The sequence below is a fragment of the Psittacula echo genome, assembly GCF_963264785.1.
Source record: "Psittacula echo genome assembly, chromosome: 7".
NCBI lineage: Eukaryota > Metazoa > Chordata > Aves > Psittaciformes > Psittacidae > Psittacula > Psittacula echo.
This window is the reverse complement of record NC_137740.1, coordinates 2,257,897-2,273,175: the sequence shown is the minus strand read 5'-3', so window position 1 is coordinate 2,273,175 and position 15,279 is coordinate 2,257,897. Positions and strand designations below refer to the sequence as shown.

At 50.3% G+C, this 15,279-nt stretch overlaps 1 protein-coding gene across 3 annotated transcripts in view; it reads left to right on the top strand.

Moving 5' to 3' along the window:
* The window catches only part of PDE4B (phosphodiesterase 4B), a gene marked incomplete at its 5' end in the record, with an annotated part of 194,740 nt that overhangs the window by 118,346 nt on the left and 61,115 nt on the right, over positions 1-15,279 (top strand). For 2 of the 3 annotated variants that reach the window (XM_080623584.1, XM_080623585.1), the window contains 4 exons: positions 8,949-9,143; positions 11,052-11,088; positions 11,177-11,247; positions 15,147-15,196. In XM_080623584.1, the coding sequence (XP_080479710.1) occupies positions 8,949-9,143; positions 11,052-11,088; positions 11,177-11,247; positions 15,147-15,196 (353 nt within the window). Of the gene's footprint in view, positions 1-8,948; positions 9,144-11,051; positions 11,089-11,176; positions 11,248-15,146; positions 15,229-15,279 lie in introns of all 3 variants that reach the window. The other variant, XM_080623583.1, reaches the window with a different exon arrangement.

The window sequence follows — 15,279 nt, the reverse complement described above, 5'->3', positions numbered from 1 at the left end:
AGGGCCAAGTTTTTCCATCCTTAATACTTTGTCCTCAGAAAGTGCCAGCTGGCTGATGCTCTTGATTTGGATGAGGCTCCTTTTGCATGAAGTTTGTGCTGGGCCTGAAAGGATCACTAAGAGCTATAAAAAAGATTGTCCTTGCAATGGCATCAGTGTACTTTGCCATTTGCTGTGTGCAGTCTTTGCCTGTTCATGTCAGAGATGAAGAGTACAGACAGTTGAAAGATGTGAAACAAATAAGATTTTGCTGAAATGTACCCAACCAGATCAGTTATTTTTGGGAGGGCCGAGTCTCCAAAGGATACAATAATCCAAATACCATCTTAGGACATTTCATTGTCTTTTTGCTGGCAGGGAAGATAGGCACAGATTATGGTGTTAAGTCCAAAAACCAAGTCAAATAATGACTTTATGAATCAAAGTGGAAGGGTTTGGTGCATATCTCAGTGCTGCAGCTTTCCACACATCCACTGTTGGACTTTGGGGTGTTGTAGGTGGGCATCAGTGCAGAAAATCTGACTCAAAGGCTGTCCCAGTTCAGGTAAAATGGAAAAATCCATGGTTTATGCAAGTTGTTACGATGATTGTGGCTGCATTCCTGCCTCCAGTCTGTTTGACAGCAGATCAGAGCAGCTACTTGATTTGTGGCTGGATGATGCAGCCGGATGGAGTTAGGGCAGAGCAAAGCGCTCGCTGGCCTGTCTGCAAAAGCAGAAGTGCCTCCTGGAGTTGTGCCAAGTGATCCTGTTCCTAAGGTCAGGATGAAATAAGCCATGGCTCTGGCTGGCTGCCTCCTGGTGCTCTGGTTCCGTACAGATACGGGAACACTTCGCTGTGTACTGGAAGCAGATGCTGTTTGCTGTGTGGGACCCTTGAGGCTTGTGCTGTTGGATGTGCTTGCCATTAGTGCTCTATAGGCTTTGGGAAGAGTGCTAAGTGCACATTATACTTAAAAGGTACATGAGGTGCTTTAAGATGTATTGATGAAAGATTTAATATATGGCTGTGTCATAGACTCACAGACCAGGTTGCTCACTAGAGCAGCTTGCTCCAAGCCCCTGTGTCCAACCTGGCCTTGAGCACTGCCAGGGATGGGGCAGCCACAGCTTCTCTGGGCACCCTGGGACAACGACTCAGCACCCTCACAGGGAAGAGCTTCTGCCTAAGAGCTCATCTCAGTCTCCCCTGTTTCAGCTTAAAGCCATTAAGCTTTAAGAAGGATGTTGGCTCCTATGGAGGTGTCTTGCATATCGGGAAAGAGAGTCTGTGAAATGTTACGGTGCTTCTATGTAGCTGTAAAAGCTGAGCTGACACTGAGCAGAGCATAACAGCCGGGGCAGACAGGGATGAATACTGTCCCATAACTTGAATGGAAATGTCTGTGCTGCAGAACATCACTGTTTTGTGGAGCAGGTGATGCCAAAATCCAGCAAGTGTCTACTGAAGAGCACTGTGCTGTCCTGGTGCCTCCTGAACTCCTGGCCACCAGCATGCAACTGCACATCCAGTGCCTTTCCAGCACGGAAAAGGTGACAATTCTCCCTTCAGAGAGATCCATCCAGGTCCTTCAGTGCAGCAAAAGCACAGCCCATGTGCCAGAGCAGAGCTGTGACCAGCTATAGGGCAACAGCAGAAGAGGGACGTGGAGCTGTTGGAGCGAGGGCAGAGGAGGCCATGGAGATGCTGCGAGGGCTGGAGCAGCTCTGCTCTGGAGCCAGGCTGAGAGAGCTGGGCTGGGGCAGCCTGGAGAAGAGAAGGCTCCTGAAGGGGAGACCTTAGAGCAGCTCCAGTGCCTAAAGGGGCTGCAGGAAACCTGGAGAGGGGCTTGGGACAAGGGCCTGTAGGGACAGGCCAAGGGGAATGGCTTTAACCTGCCAGAGGGGAGACTGAGATGAGCTCTTAGGCAGAAGCTCTTCCTCAGAAGGGAGCGAAGGGTGCCCAGAGAAGCACCCACATAGTTAGAAGGGCAATGTAAGTGCTGCATAGGGAGCATAATTCGTCACAAATACCTTGGCTTGGGCAGCAGCAGCCAGGAAGGAAACAGCTCCTCTGCCAGTTGATAGCCAGGATATTTTCAGGAGGAAATAGCCCTTAGGAAGTGGCCCTGCTGCCTGCGGCCAGAGTGACCACGCTCATCCCCATCTGCATTTACAAGCTCTGGAAGTGCAAATAGGAAAGGTGTCCGCTGTGGTTTCTATTCCTTGCATTTTCCCAGCGGTTAATGGCAGTGAACCACAGTAAGATGATAAAATAGCCCAGGATGTACATTTGGAAAAATAGCAGTGGTTTATATAATTCAGGATTCCTTCTTTGGGGGACTCGAGCAGCCACATGATGTTAGCCGGTTACAGGATAACGCCAAGCTACTGATCTGGAGTAAACGTGAAAAGGATGCGAGTGTTTGGAACCTTCTCTGCTGAAAGAAAACATAAACCCATTTTTACCTCCCTCCTGTGCTGTTCCAACCCTCTCCCTCCCGGTGGTGCTCCAGCGTGATGTGAGGCTGCATGGAGCTGCAAGACATCCTCTGGGACATGCGGCAGCTCCGCAGCTGGGTGGCTTTCACCAGTGCCACGGAGTGAATGGCCATGGGGAGAAGTAATGGCTTGAGGACCCTGATGTGCAAGGCAGCTTCAGACAGTTATTGCTGCAGACTCTGAACAAGCAGGAAGCACAATGGCTTCTTCATAGAGCATGGGGCTTTTAAAAACTAAATGAGCACTTTGTGGTGTCCTTTGAAACCCATCAGTGCTCGTGCTAAGCTGGGAGCTGAACGGGTGTGTGCTGCTGGGCAGAGCATTGAGGGGACTGCTGATGAGTTACAGTGGAGAGTGTAGGGGCTCTGGCTGTGTATATTCACCTTTATCTTGAAGATGGACCTGGGTTGCAAAGGGAGCACCAGGAGCTCTTGAGCCTGCACTGGGCTCCGGGTGCTAAAGAGTGAACTTCTATATTCAGAGATAACAGAGTCAAATAAACCTGTACTTTCGGTTTGTGATACATGCACTAAAATGCTTAAAAGGCTTAAAAGGCATTAAAAGGCTTAAAACATGTTTAGCAGCAGGTAAGAGTCTACATTACACTTCAGGTGCTGCTGGGTTTCTGTGGTGGGCAGAGAGGAGTTAGGGGTTGCATGAGTTTGGAGCTGTGATACCCGGTTCAGTTGCAAGGAGTTTGGTAGCTGTACTTCAGGAGGCACTGGAGATGGAGTTAGGAGCCATGTGAGGGATGAACCTGGCAGTGGGATCTGAACTCTTTGAGAGAGCCCTGAGAGCAATAGAATCATAGAATCAACCAGGTTGGAAAAGACCTTTAAGATCAAGGCCAACCATTACCGCAGGACTGCAAAGACCACCACTAACCCATGGCCCAGAGGGCCTCATCTCCATGGTTTTTAGGATAGGATTGTCCCTTTGGTGGGAGAAGGACAAGAGGGAGATAAAAGGGCACTAATACCTGTGGTGCTGAGAGTGGTCAGGCTCGTGGAGCCATGCTCAGCGCCGGTGTGCCCCCTGTGTGTCTGACCCAGCTCCACTGAACCAAACATCCTGCTGATGTTCCAAGCACAGGCCTTTCCCTGCGAAAGACTGGTTAGGAAAACCAGCAAGCTGTTGTGATAAGGGGAAACAGATGCACAAAATTAGCTAGCAGCGAGAAGCAGTTGTGTCTGTACGGATCTGAAGGTGCAAGGAACAGTGTTTTTCACTGCTAATGGTGCTAAAAATCCAGCTGAACATCTTGGTGAGAAGCAGGGTTCTAATGATTGTGAGAGGATCTTTATAATAGCTCAAACTTCCTGCAATACTGCCTTTTGGAACCAGATTTGGTACCATAGCAAGGTGGTGCCATAGTTAGGAGGTCAGGGAAGGCAAAGCAGATGGAAAGCTCTCTCATGGAATCAGTGCTGTCAGCCCTAGGAAAAGTGTAAACCTGTAACATAAACAGCACATCCCAGCCTGCCTGGTTTGAGAGACTGAAATGTGCCTTGTGTTGTGTTTGACATCGCAGTCCTAGAAACAAGCTGTGGGGCCCTGCAGCTCTCTCGGGGTAACTCTTTGACGGGTCAAATGACTCTGAATGACTTGGAAATCGTGGTGCAATCCTATTTGTCAGGTTTTAGGTCAAATTCAAACTTAAATAGGGGAAAAAAAGGCAGAAGCTCTTCCCTGTGAGGGTGCTGAGGCGCTGGCCCAGGGTGCCCAGAGAAGCTGTGGCTGCCCCATCCCTGGCAGTGTTCAAGGCCAGGTTGGACACAGGGGCTTGGAGCAAGCTGCTCCAGTGGAAGGGGTCCCTGCCCGTGGCAGGGGTTGGAGCTGGAGGAGCTTTAAGGTCCCTTCCAACACAAAGCACTCTAAGATTTTATCTTAACCATACTCTAAGGCTGCTGACGGACGATGCTAATCCAGGACTGTGTGTTCCCGATGCTGTCTCTTCCTTATTGCCAGTCTGCTAAGAGTTTTGTGTCAAGACCCTCTTGCAGAGGGAGATCCAAGAGCTTGGAAGCCTGAATCGTTGGATAAGTTGGAGGCAGCATCTTAAACATTGAGTCATGGAATCACAAACAGCTTCTCTGGGCAACCTGTGCCAGTGTCTCACCACCCTCACAGTGGGACTTGTTTCAGGGACTGTAGTGACAGGACAAGGGGTAACGGGTTCAAACTGAAACAGGGGAAGTTTAGACTGGATCTAAGGAAGAAATTCTTTACTGTGAGGGTGGTGAGGCACTGGAATGGGTTGCCCAGGGAGGTTGTGAATGCTCCATCCTTGGCAGTGTTCAAGGCCAGGTTGGATGAGGCCTTGGGTGACCTGGTTTAGTGTGAGGTGTCCCTGCCCATGGCAGGGGGTTTGGAACTGGATGATCTTAAGGTCCTTTCCAACCCTAACTATTCTATGATTCTGTGACATCTTGACATCTGTCATGGTTTCATGTGAGGAGGGTGTTCTGGGAAGGAGCAGGGTTGGTTGAGGAATGATTTAGGGCAGGTGCGATGGGCACAGGTCCTCCTGCACACTGCAGGGAGCTGGCCTGGTCCCTGAGTGGGAGCAGAGACGGCTGGATCATGACTGGGGTCCCATAGCACGAACCCTCTGCCTGCAGAGGCTTGGTTGGACTTTCCCCTGTACTGAAGGACTTCAGTAGTTTTTAATGCAGAGACATTGTAGTCATTACTGTAGAAGGGCAGAATCTGAACGGTTGGCGATTGCTGGTGTTAATTGTCTTCGTTTTGCACAGTGCGTCATGGAACCTGGTGTGTTTTACAGTGGTTTCTCCTGGCTCGCAGTCGTGTGCTTCCTCCCTTCATTACAGTGACACAGTCGCATCTTTCCACAGGTCCAAAGCAAGGGCCGCCTTCAGCCGCTGTCGGAGCGAGCCGCAGCTAACTCCTGCCACCTGCCGTCTCCTCCTTTGCTCTTCACTGCATTGACCTCCTGGTTTATTAGGGAGCTGCTCCGTAGCTTGCAGTGACCTCCTGCTGAGCATTGCTCTGCAGCCGCCCAGCTTTTAGCATCGCAGAATCCCGGGCTGGTTTGTGTTGGAAGGGAGCTTAAAGCTCTTCCAGTTCCAACCCTGCCGCGGGCCGGGACACCTTCCACTAGAGCAGGTTGGATTAGGTGGGTTCCAGCTGGATTAACTGCGTGGTTTGTGCTGCAGCACCCTCATGTCGACCATGCCAGGCTTCCCGCTCGTGCAGCCTGAATGTCTCCAGCTCATCCCAACATGAGCTACAAGTGCTGCAGGAACCTGGCAAACTTGTATGGTTCTGGCAAACTGTTTCCTGGGGAGCTCTGCATTGGCCAAAGTTTAACCTCCACCTTCAAGCCAGGTCATAGAGCATGAGGGTTCTTCTTACACCTCTGCTACAAATCTCCTTCCAGGATATCGAAAATCCCTGGGACTTCGGTGGGAATTTCTGCAGGAGTGACTCAGAATAGGCCCAGGCTGGCAGAGAGGGGGTTTCCTTTATGTTAAAAAGGCGGAAAAGGGGAGGGGATTTGAGTATATTCCACCCACCTTACGGCATAGAAGCTGTGCTATAGTAAACAAACCCCACAAACACCAAACACAAACCCCATCTTTGGTGGTTCATTCCCCTCTTATTAAACTTACTCCATTGCTGCTGGGTAGATGTCTTTGCAGAAGGTCTCCTCCTCAGCCTTGCCCCATCTCCCTCCCTTCACCTCTCACACACTCTCTAAACCTGATGGGTTAACTTCTTCTCCCAAACCAACTGCTAATACCTACCAGTGTGCAGCAGGTACAGTATCAAAGAGCCAGAAGGAGCTCTGCCCAGCTAAATGCTCAGATTTAGCGCAGTGCTGTATTTCCATTTGTGTCAGTAAATTCAATGTTCTCAACCGAAGGTTTTGCACCAAAGTGTTTTGAGTAATCACAGGTAATTTTCTGAATAGGTAGGATTAATTATCAGCTGCCTCTTGTTTGTAGATGCCATAGTTACAGAGCTGAGCTGCTTCTGTTGATTACTGTGTGCGTACAAAGGAAGTGTACTCGAGCTGTCAGTGGTGAAAGAGCAGATAATAAAGAGTAAAAGAAAAGAATATTAATTGAGCCATTACCAGTTTCAAGATGTACTTAAGCAGTTGGGTAAGTAAATGCTACAGCGAGGCATGGTAGAGGTAGGAAGCTGTGGCTGCCCCATCCCTGGCAGTGTTCAAGGCCAGGCTGGACAGGGCTTGGAGCAAGCTGCTCTAGTGGAAGGTGTCCCTGCCCGTGGCCTATCCCAGTAAGTAGTTCCAGGAGACATCAAAAGTAACTGCCTGAGCACCCCCTCGCTCCCAAGTACATGCACAACTGCAAATAAACATCTGTATCTATGTTGTGAATATAGCTGCTTAAGCAAGGCATAAAATCCCCACATGCAGTGTGTTATTACTGTTGGTAAATTGTTCAGTAATTCATTGGGGTTGTTCATACGAAGGAGATTGGTGTATCCCAGGAAACAGATTGCACCAGAAACTGCCACATCAGGGCCTGCAGCCTGTGTTCCACTATCAGGGCTACTTCCAGAGCAGCTCCTGCATCCCCCAGCTGCATCACTGCACACAGTGTGGTGTCACACCACAGCTTGGGGCTTCTGTGGTCTTATTATACAGGAGCTGAAACTCTTCTGTGAAACCTAAGGCTGAGGTGGTTGTTGTTTTAAAAATGGATTTTAATCAGATTTCCTGATCAGGCCTTAATGTTTTGAGGTGTCAAGTCACTGTCTGAAGAGAGGAGAGGCTGCCTTGTTCTGATCCTGCTTGGTCGTTGTCCTGGGTTCAGCAGCAGCAGTCATTTTTTCTCCTTCTTAGTAGCTGGTGCAGTGCTGTGGTTTTGACTTTCAGCCTGGGAACAGCGCTGATAAAGCCGATGTTTTTAGTTACTGCTCAAATGTTTACCCTGACCAAGGACTTTGTGAGTCTCATGCTCTGCCAGGGAGGAGGGGAAGCCGGGATGAAGCAGGGACAGGACACCTGACCCAAACCAGCCAAAGAGGTATTCCATACCACAGCACGTCATGCCCAGGAGGTAACTGGGAGTCATCCAGAAGGGCTGATTCACTGCTTGGTCGGGCTGGGTGTTATCGGTCGGTATAGTGGTGAGTGGTTGTATTCTCTTCCCTTGTTATTTCCCTTATCATTATTATTACTGGCAGCAGTGATTTGTGTTATACCTTAGTTACTGGATTGTTCTTATCTCAACCCGTGGGAGTTACATTCTTTCAATTCTCCTTCCCATCCTTCCGGGAGCAGGGGGAAGAAAGGGCAGGGGGGGAGTAGACTGCGTGGTTCTGATTTACGGCCTGGGCTTAAACCACGACAGTCGTCCATTCTCTGTGGCCTCATGTCTAAATAATGGACGTCAAGTTCAGTGATGGCACCTTCATGTCAGTACTTTTCTCCAAGACCTCCCCTACCTGTGATTCCCTTCTGCAGTGTCTGGTGTTTGTTTTCCCCTTCTCATTCATCCCTTGGTCACCCTGTATTGTGTGCATGTGTGGACTCAAAGGAGGAAAGGAGACTAAGCTGAGATTCATTTTACAAGTGGACACAGGCTCCCTTATTTCTTTCATGATTATGTGCATTACTTACTTTCAGATGTGGCAGAAGTTTGCTCTGTTTCATCTCTATACTTCATCTGCCTCCTCATGCAGTTAGAAGCACACTGCATGCTCTGCAGAACAGAGGGAGATCTTTGGACTTAGAGTGGGGGAAGCAGCAGTGAGGAGGGATGGAGAAATGCATGACCGGGATCGTAGCTTGGTATCACACCCAACAGGCCAAATGGACTGGGAGAACATTGGGAATGGGGAGAAGCATGTGCCCTGGTGGGATGGAGAACTCAGCTCCCACTGCAAGTGAGATGAACCCTCAGACTTCCAAAGGCAAGAATATTCATCCTGAACGCAGCTGTGCTCCACTTGGCTTGGCTGGAGCATGGTCACACGTGGTATTATGTGGGATCCAAATGCCCAAGCAAAGGAGGCCAACCTGCTTATTTTCAGGGTTTATGAGGGGTGTCACTTGCTGAAGTGCCCAGGGTGACTTCAGCCACAAGTTGCAGCAGCCAAGTTATGACACCGTAAGGAAATGGGTGTATAATGGAAAAGCTGACAGAAGGCTTGGGGCTTTTGTAACACTTTTTAAGCAGTTCTCCACCTGCAGCCCATGGCAGGGGTTGGAACTGGATGAGCTTTAAGGTCCCTTCCAACCCAGACCAGTCTGGGATTCTGTGTAGACCAACAGAAGCCTAGGGGGTAAGTGTAAATCATTGCAGAGTCCTGCTCACATGCGATAGGAATACACCAGTGAGAGCTCCAGTAAATACAGCCCCGTGTCTCCTGTACCAAGCAATTGCTGTGGTGTGGGCAGTGCAAGCGTGACACGCACACTGAAGCCCTCTCTTGGCAGATGCTCGTGACACGCAGCGTGTGTTCTGTTCACAGCTTCGATGTGGAAAATGGCCCGTCCCCGGGTCGCAGCCCTCTGGACCCGCAGGCCAGCTCCTCATCAGGACTCGTACTGCACACCACGTTCCCGGGCCACAGCCAGCGCCGGGAGTCGTTCCTGTACAGATCCGACAGCGACTATGACTTATCACCAAAGACCATGTCCAGGAACTCCTCTCTCCCAAGCGAGCAGTAAGCATACATCCAGCTCACATCATATTTTATGGGAACTGAGAGCTTTACATGGCCTCCTGTAATCCTCAGGGCTCTGGTAAGAGGAGCTTGTGGGTGGTACTCGCATTTCACAGCCTGAGTGCCCAAGACGGGTGCTTTTATGGTCTGCCAAGGCATGATTTCCCCCTCCCCACCCACCCTGAAAGTATTCCCCTTTTCTCCATAATGTAGCAGCAGTTTTCCAGTCCATATCCTGAAATAATAACAGAAATCTTGCATTTTACCTTTCTTGGTACCAGTTCTTCACGTGGGGATTTGGGGGGTTGTATGAAGTGCTTGCAGCCAACTACAGGGCAGAGACTGCTGTGAGGTCCTTTTGTCTCCATTGGACCTGCAGGCAGGAGAACCCTGTCACTCCAGTCCTTGGCTTGCTCGCACTCCCTTTTTGCCCTCATACTCTCAGTGCATGCTCTCAGAGCCTGGTTAACATCATCTCTGCTCTTTTCTCCATTAGGCTGGACAAGAGAAATATGACTGTACTTACATTTACAGTATTGCTCTTCTCCATCCTGTTTTCTGTCATGGGCTGTTAACTACAACTGAGCGGAAAATACAGCAGAGAGCCCAGACAGATGGCTGAGCTTGAGAGGATCAATACAACAGAGCATGGAGCTTAAAGGAGTGTCCTAGATTTGCAGCTCTTTATTCTAAAAGGACAGTTTAAAGCTTTAAAGTGACCATTAAGGTATAAGAGAAGGGTTCTGGTATGAAAGCCGTACAAGTTTTGTCATGAAGTAGAAATCCAGATACTAGAATGTCCCTCCCTGTTAGTTAACAATTAGTAAATATTTACCAGAGACCAAGTAATCACTGCAAATTATGCAAATACCATGTTTTGTGTAAACAGGGGATTTTAACAGTTGCCCAGCGCTCCCAGCCAGCTGTGCTGGGGTGGGGGGAACCCCATCCAGATGTGCCCACCACCCTGGTTGCTCCCAGCTTCACAGCTGCCTGCAGTTCAACAGATCCATTTACTGCAGGGTAAAGGCTCCTGTAGCACTTGGGGAGCTGCCATCTCCCAGTATGAATTCTCCAGTTGAAAGCAGCCTTCCAGTTTCTGAAGGGGGCTACAAGGATGCTGGGGAGGGGCTCTTCATCAGGGACTGTAGCGATAGGACAAGGGGTGATGGGTTCAAACTGAAACAGGGGAAGTGAAGATTGGGTATAAGGCAGAAGCTCTTCCCTGTGAGGGTGCTGAGGCGCTGGCACAGGGTGCCCAGAGAAGCTGTGGCTGCCCCATGCCTGGCAGTGTTCAAGCAACCTGGTCTAGTTACTTTAGGGATGGGGCAGCCACTGCTTCTCTGGGCACCCTGTGCCAGCGCCTCAGCACCCTCACAGGGAAGAGCTTCTGCCTAAGAGCTCATCTCAGTCTCCCCTCAGGCAGGTTCAAGCCATTCCCCTTGGCCTGTCCCTACAGGCCCTTGTCCCAAGCCCCTCTCCAGGTTTCCTGCAGCCCCTTTAGGCACTGGAAAATCTTCCCTGATGAAAACAGCCGGACAAACCCCAGTGCCTGAATAACATTAAAGTCTGTGACAGAGATCAGCAAATGCCAGGAAATTCAAAGCTGACCTTTCCCTGGACTGTTACAGGGTTTTTTCCACCGCGGTGCAAGCGTGTGCCTTAACTTCTGTATTTCCTGGCTTTTATTGCCCGGTGTTAGCAATCCGAGCAGGCTCTCCAGCCGGGTTGTTTTGGATGTACACTGCAAAGACCTTTCCATTAGGAACAAGGTTTTTATGTGGTGTTAAATGCATGCTGCATGGGTTAATGTTTAGGTTTTTTGGGTTGAAAACTCACTCTGTGTACTCAAAAGTGACCTGTTTTGGGTAAATCCACACAAATTCACACATTTCCCTTTCTCCTCAGGCATGGGGACGACCTGATTGTCACACCTTTCGCCCAGGTGAGTCGAAGACCTCTTAAACAAATACAAAACCACGCGAAAACCTCAGGTGGGGAAGGTAACATCTCTGCTTTCGCCTCCCCCATAGGTGCTGGCCAGCCTACGAAGCGTGAGGAACAACTTCACGCTCCTTACCAATTTACACGGCACCTCCAACAAGTAAGCAAGTATTTCTTAGGTCCTTTATGGTTATCGCTTAGCAGGGGCCGAGCAGGGAGGGCGAGGGGAGCCGGGGAACCGCGGCCGCGGTTCCCCGGCTCCCCTCGCCCTCCCTGCTCGGCCCGCGATGCCCGATGCTGGCCGCCAGGCGGCGCCAAAGCGCAGCCCGCCGCCGCCGCGCCTCACGTCGGGGCTCGCCGCGGTGATCCTTGAGGATGGAGCGATGGATTTCCACTTGGGAAGGCGATGGGATGTGTTTCTGGGCACGGTGCGATGTGGGATGCGTGGCCCAGGTGTGTGTTAGGTGCATAATTGGGAGCGGAGGTCGAGATGTGGTGCTGGCCCTGCGTTGGCAGCAGGAGAGGTGGTCACAGCCAAAGGAGGGAGATGCCAAGCAGGAGGATGTGGGGATGGGGAGGATTTCACCCAGGGCTTGGGTCTGAGGGGATGCCCAAAGAGCCAGGCTTTGCTTCCTGCAGGCAGGGAGCCCACCTCGCTTCATTTCACGCTGTAATTGCACTGAATGTGGCAGGTGATGAACATAAGAGGAAGCTGTGTTTTTATACCTGCTCAACAGGAGAAACCAAACCGACTCCTTTTTACACCTGTGTCCAGAGCCATCGTTTCCCCATAACTATTTATCATGAGCCAGTCACCGTCATTTTCTAGCCTATTTTGCCCCAAGAGAGCTGTTCTATGTGAAACCAGCATCACTTGTTCCTGATGACGCTGGTTACACACCCAGCCATTCATCCATCCATCCATCCATCCATCCATCCATCCATCCATCCATCCATCCATCCCAGCCTGGGGCTGCTCATCCAGAGCATCCCACTCTTTATTGAAGTGGAAGATGAGGTGCAAAAGTGGACTGCACCAGGACACCATGGTATTGCTTCACTACTGCACGTGGAAATGGCATCGCCTGGGTGCCCACCATGGACTCAGGTTTCCACCTTCCAGTGCAATCTCGTATGTTGCATGAAGCCCAGCACTTCATCCAGACGGTTTTCCTTCTGTTGCTTTCTCCTTGCAAATTCTGATGCGAAGGAACCGCCGCATTCCAAGATGGAGGTTAATAGAAAAACAGATGGCTGAGGTAGATTCCCTTCTTCCAGCTTTTCTGAAGAACTCCAGCATCTCAGCAGCTCCTAATGAGGAATCTGAAATTGGCCGGGGCCGGAAGGAAGCGAGGGTGTAACCTGTAGGACACACAGGCATCTTGCAGTGTCCTTTTGAAAGCATTCCCAGATTTGATTGAAGTATAAAGTCACTTGCCCAGCCAAAGTAAGAGCCGTGAAATGTTTAAACCATTATACACCAAACATCCAAGTCCGTGGCGGAATGTGCTTCCAGGCGCTGCGGAGCTTCCCGCACTGTTTCCAAACAGCTCTGCTGGGTTACAGCTCATGATTTTATCATACGTCTCATGATATGTGGTATTTCATTTCAGCTTCTGCTCTGGAGATCATGAGAATCTCAGCTTTGCTGTAGCTCGGCCTCTCCTCTCTTTTTCCTCCTGTCTCAAGAAAGAGGATGCTATCCCACGTATTTGCAGAAATGATGGAAAATATGAATGTTGAGGGCTGGAGGGGAAAAAAAAACCTAATTAGAAGTCATATTTTTTGGACTTCAGCATCAGGGTTTTTCAGGCAGTTTCCTGATTGGAATAGAGGAGAGTATGATTAATGGGTTTGGAGTGCCCGAGTTTGGCAGATGTGGCACAGGACATGGTCAGAAAGCAGCCAGCACCTACTCCTCTGAATGCCCACTGACGAGAGAGAAAGAATGGGAAGTGGAGGTATGTCCACTTGAGTGTGGTGGTGTCTAAGGTGGGACAGTGCCGTGGAAACCCAGATCAACATAAAAAGGACATGGAACTGTTGGAGCAAGTCCAGAGGAGGCCACGAGGATGATCAGGGGCTGGAGCACCTCCTGTATGGAGACAGGCTGAGAAAGTTGGGGCTGTTCAGCCTGGAGAAGAGAAGCTGCGTGGAGACCTCAGAGCAGCCTTCCAGTATCTGAAGGGGGCCTACAAGGATGCTGGGGAGGGACTCTTCATCAGGGACTGTAGTGACAGGACAAGGGGTAACGGGTTCAAACTGAAACAGGGGAAGTTTAGATTGGATCTAAGGAGGAAATTCTTCCCTGTGAGGGTGTTGAGGCGCTGGCACAGGGTGCCCAGAGAAGCTGTGGCTGCCCCATCCCTGGCAGTGTTCAAGGCCAGGTTGGACACAGGGGCTCGGAGCAAGCTGCTCCAGTGGAAGGTGTCCCTGCCCGTGGCAGGGGTTGGAAGTGGGTGATCTTAAGGTCCTTTCCAACCCAAACCATTCTATGATTCCATCTCTGGGTCTCTGTTACCTGCACCCTGGCTGCCGCAGAAACCAGGATGGGCACGGCCAGGACATAATTGGAGGATGCCAGGAGCGGTGCCGTTCCCTTTTCGAGGTTTCCAGGCTCTGCAGCGGGGAATACCCTGCTGGATTCGTGTTCATCCCTCCCTGCCTCCCCGCGGGCATGCCTGTGCAGCTCCCGCAGGGTTTGGAGATACCTGGAGCACGTCTCCCCAGATACTGGAAGCGCTGCAGCCCTGGTGTCCCTATTGGGGAGTTTCTGTTTTTGAGAGATCTCAAGATTTGGCTTTTCAAAGGCTCAGCAGAGGCAGGTCAGGGCAGATTTTGGAGCAGTCAGCATCCAACCTGTGCGCCCTGTGCTGAACCCTTCGAAGAATCTGGGTCCTGCAGCTCCCTCCGTTAGAAACAAGCTTTTGAAATCCCAGCTGGCACATGGGTGCTGCTGCTCAGGAGCAGGCTTTGGACACTGGCACGGACTGTACCTGGTTAGTGAGGCCTTCCTGGAGCAGGGCTGGAGAACCCCCCTGCAGCTACAACTGCAGCAGAATTGAGCCGCTCGCTTGCTTTGATTTGAGCTTCAAAGGCGAGCTGGCAAATAAGGGAAGTTTCAGCTCAGTGCCTGACGCAAAAAATGGGGGTGAGGAGGTGGCTGGGAGGGAGTGGGGGGAAATCTGCCTTTGGTTGAAATGTATCAGGGACTTCTTCAGGAAGGAAAAGCCCAAAGTTTCAGTTTTGGTCAGCCTGAAATGCCGTGTTCAGTGCAAACCAGAGGATCTTCATCTTGGTGTCAACTCTTTTTAACTTCTTGTTTTAAAGAAGTCTCTTTTTTCCCCCCAAGTAAATTGTGGTTTTGACTTAAAAATCATCAGTTTTATTGGGCAAATCTCTCAGTGAAATCCTCTGACATTTGGAGAGATGCTGCAGCCATTCTCCAGTCGGACCCTGTTGCATTGACTTGAACTAATTCTTCAATTAGCATTTGACATCCAGGCTTTCCTGATGAAATCATTGCTCCCCATCAAAAAGATGTCCTTCAGCTGCTTCAGAGCTTTCTTAGTGGCTGCAGCGTCCTCTTACTTGCTTCCAGGTGCAATTCAAACTGTTAACTGCAGGGCTTAAAGCCATTTCTCACCTTGGGCATTGCCTTTTGCCTTGCAGCCTGCGTGCTTGTGTAGATTCTGATGTTCCTTCAGGGTCCAGACCTTGCAGGGAGAAGCTGTCTGGGAGAAGGCCTTGATTCTGGGGCTGCCACTGACCCCTTCAGCCACAGAGACTGGGCCTTGCCTCCTCCCATGCATGTTTTGAGCAGGAACTGTGAAGGAAGCATGGGATGAAGATGGGATTCCCTGGAATGCCTTCTTTCCAAGGGACGTCCCTGGCTAGGCATATTCTAGCAGGTATATCGATACTGCTCTTTAACTGCCAAATCTTCTTGAAGTGTTGGGGTTTCTTTGTGCATATGGAAAAGGATTTTGGACTGTGGGAGGTGGCAGTTTGAAATGGTAAAATGTTGCCTATTGATAGAGTGTTCTTTATCTCTTTTAGGAGATCTCCAGCAACAAGTCAGCCTCCTGTGTCCAGAGTTAACCTGCAAGGTACGTGCGTGGCTTTGATAATCACCTGCAAGGTCAAACTGCACATCATTTTAGCAACACCTACTTCTGGGCTCATAGAGCTT